General features: G+C 33.3%; 1 protein-coding gene across 1 annotated transcript; it reads left to right on the plus strand.

Moving 5' to 3' along the window:
• Positions 1–2,977: 2,977 nt before the first annotated feature.
• Positions 2,978–3,418, plus strand: LOC139864767 (uncharacterized). Its single transcript, XM_071853336.1, has one exon. It carries the CDS (start codon positions 2,978–2,980, stop codon positions 3,416–3,418), a length of 441 nt encoding a protein of 146 aa, XP_071709437.1.
• Positions 3,419–3,727: the final 309 nt, after the last annotated feature.

Here is a 3,727-nt window from a genome sequence, read left to right on the forward strand (position 1 = left end):
TTAAAGATAGACGAATGTAATATCAACTTCAGCAGCTCCTTTATTAAATCCATTGGTGATGGCTCATCAACAGCTTTTTGGGAAGAGCAATGGATTGGCAACTCTAAACTGTGCAACAGATATCCAAGATTGTATCACCTTGAAAAATCAAAACACATTACTATTAATAACCGTATCATATTTGGTGATTCTGGGGTTACTTTTAACTGGGAATGGGCCCGAAACCCTTCTGGCTGAACTGCAGACGAGCTTCCTGACATAATTAATTTAGTATCTGCTTTTAATTTCAGTTGCAGCGAACGTGATAAATGGAGATGGTCTCTTGCTTCCTCTGGTCTATTCACTGTAAAGGAGTTATCCTGTATCATCGGAGAACATTCACAGAAACATTGAAAAATAATTTGTAACGACCCGGATTTTTCCGATCATTTTATACTTATGAGATTAATATTTACATAAAATAAACCTTACCAACATGATAAGCAATCCAAACTGTTGAGACTTATGTTTTTGAAAAGAGTTTCACACAACGTTTGACCGTCCAATTTGACCGATGATATCACGAACTATATAACACACGATAATTATACGATTATGTATATGTACATATCTATACATATTTAACATGATTTAAGGATGGTTTAATATTTCATTGTGAACTAACAACAATGAGTTATAAGTATACTTTGAGACCACTAACTTAAGTTTTCAAAACGATAACTATATGTAACATTCTTTGACATATATACTTACAATATATAATGTGTTGGTGATCTATGTCACCAATATGATTTAAGTATAATGGGATTAATTTGTAACCAAAATAATCTTGATAAATATCGAACAAGTTTGGGGAAGTGTGGAGTGCACACTTGTTTGAACTTATCTTGATTATGACGGGGGTTCGGGGGCAGCACCCCCGATAAGCGGGGTCCAAGGGGTGGCTAATTGATCCAAAAATAAAAGCCCAGTTTTAAGCCTCTTTTACAGTTATAAACCCGTCCATATTTGAATTCTCGTTCCGATTCCTCAAAATTTCTACAAGTATATCTAGGGTATATGTAACCGTATCATACCCAGCTTCTATACGTATTTACTATTGGTATATACCAACAATAAACTTCAATGATCAGCCACTAGACATGATGTTACATGTGGGAACCAGCCATTTAACCTCATGTGTGACTTTTGTGCAAGAAAACAAACTAAATCTCCTATATATCCATCCCATAATCGTGCTATTTTGCACACACACACATACAATTTCATTTCCAATTTTCTTTCAAGTTAATTCACTCCCCAATCTCTCTTCATTTACCTACTCAAGAACGTATCAATATAGTCATCCGATTTCAAGGAGATTACTTCCAATCTTTCAATCCCACTCCACCACTCTTTTGATTCCAAGATTTTTCTTACCTTTTCCAGTAGCTTTTTCCAAGTAACTTGAGGTAGTAACCTTATTCATAACCTTATTCGATTCATATTTATATAGCTATCTTATTTTGTGTTATAAAATTTTAACAACAAGAACATAGTTTGAGTGATTTCAAACTTGTTCGCAAACTAAATAGATCCTTCTAATTTGATTTTTAAAAACACTTCAAGACCTGTAATATATCATATTATGACAAAATCGGATTAATCATATCTTGGCTAATTAACATAATATTTAATATATATTTACTTATGATTTGATTTTATATATTTCAGGACCACCCGTAAACAACACGAGAAGATTAATCATAAGACCTCATGATTGTACGCAACACGTCATTTGACAACACGGTACTTTATGTACGCAACACGTCATTTGACAACATGGTACCATGGGTCAAGATTAATTCTGATCAATACGAATACGATGGGGTCTTTATTTATTTTATTTAAGCAACTAATTTTGGACCACTAACATCGGACTGCTAACTACGGACTAAGAAAATATTAAAAGTATATATATATATATATATATATATATATATATATATATATATATATATGTGTAACGATTACTTGAAAAGAAAATATGTTGATATATTATATATATGGTTAGGTTCGTGATATCTATCGGAGACCAAGTCGAGTTAAATACCTTCAAGACAAAAGTGAGTATATAGTCCCATTTTTAAACTCTAAATATTTCGGGATGAGAATACATGCATTTTATGATTTACGTTATGGACACAAGTGATTAAAAATATATATTCTACGTTGAGTTGTACCACTGGCATACTTCCCTGTAACTTGGTAACTATTATTTACATGAGGTATTGTAAACGCGAATTCTGTTGATAGATCTATCGGGCCTGACAACCCCAACCGGACTGGACGACCAGTATTCAATGGTTGCACAGTACTTCGTTTCGGTGACTACACTTGGTACGGTGTAGTAAGATTTCATAATAAAGGGAATATGCGACGTTGATTAAATGTTAAGTATGGTTATCAAGTGCTCAACAACTTAGAATATTTTTATTAAAACGTTTATATATGAAATCTTGTGGTCTATATTCATAACGCTGCCGGCTTTAAACCTATATCTCACCAACTTTATGTTGACGTTTTAAGCATGTTTATTCTCAGGTGATAACTAAAAGCTTCCGCTGCAACATGTTGAATTTAAGCAAGATCTTGAGTATGCATATTTGTGTCAAAAATAAAACTGCATATCGGAGGATTTGTAATGTAAAATATGTTGGAGGTCGTATTGTTATTATCACATGTAAAGTTTGTAAGTCTAAGATTATCGCTAAACGATAATCATTATTAAGTTGTTTAAACCTTGTATTTGTAATAAAAGCTATGGTTTGTATTGTAAAAACGAATGCAGTTTTTGAAAAATGTCGCATATAGAGGTCAATACCTCGCGATGAAATCATATATTATTGTATTCGTCCTTATGGTTAAGGTCGGGTTATGACATAATTTAATCCCTAAAAAATTGGAGGTTTTTGTATGGCGTGCAATTAAAAAGCGAATGCCGGTAAAGATGAAACTTGATAAAAGAGGGATTGATTTGCACTTAGTTAGATGTCCACTATGTGACGATGGCTTAGAAACAGTTGATCACTCTCTTATCTTCTGCAATCATTCGTTGGATCTCTGGAATCGTGTTTTTGGGTGGTGGAACTTGGGTCAGTTTTCTAATCTTAGTATGGGTGAAATATTACGAGGCAATCTTCCGGTTTCATCATCAAGCTTTGGCAAGAAAATTTGGGAAGCCGTTGAATGGGTTTGTGCGTATTTCATTTGGAAAAACAGGAACAATATGGTCTTTCATGGCAAGTGTTGGACCACTCCAGTGGCGCTGAATGAAATACAAATCAAATCATTCGGGTGGATTTCGCGAAGGGAAAAAAGGAAAAAAATCGATTGGTTTTCTTGGTTGAGTAATCCGAGTATCTACCTTAATATGTAATAGTCAATAGTAGTGTCTATTGAGTTTTCGTGTTTTCGTGATTTGCTCTCTTTACAAATCATTAGTTTAGTTTCGTGGACTGTATCATGTTGGTGGTTTCAATTGGGGTCTTATGCTCCATTGCGCTACTGTACTCTCGGGGTTTTTTAATAAATTTCTCTTGCTTTTCAAAAAAAAAAAAAAAAAAAAAAAAAATTTTAAAAAAAATATTAATGATTAATGATAACAGTTAAGCCTAACATGAGTATTTTGATGGGAAAATTTTTCACAGTGTGATAGAAAAGGGAATAATAAGAATAATAAAAGACC

This window comes from Rutidosis leptorrhynchoides, chromosome 8, assembly GCF_046630445.1.
Source record: "Rutidosis leptorrhynchoides isolate AG116_Rl617_1_P2 chromosome 8, CSIRO_AGI_Rlap_v1, whole genome shotgun sequence".
Lineage (NCBI taxonomy): Eukaryota > Viridiplantae > Streptophyta > Magnoliopsida > Asterales > Asteraceae > Rutidosis > Rutidosis leptorrhynchoides.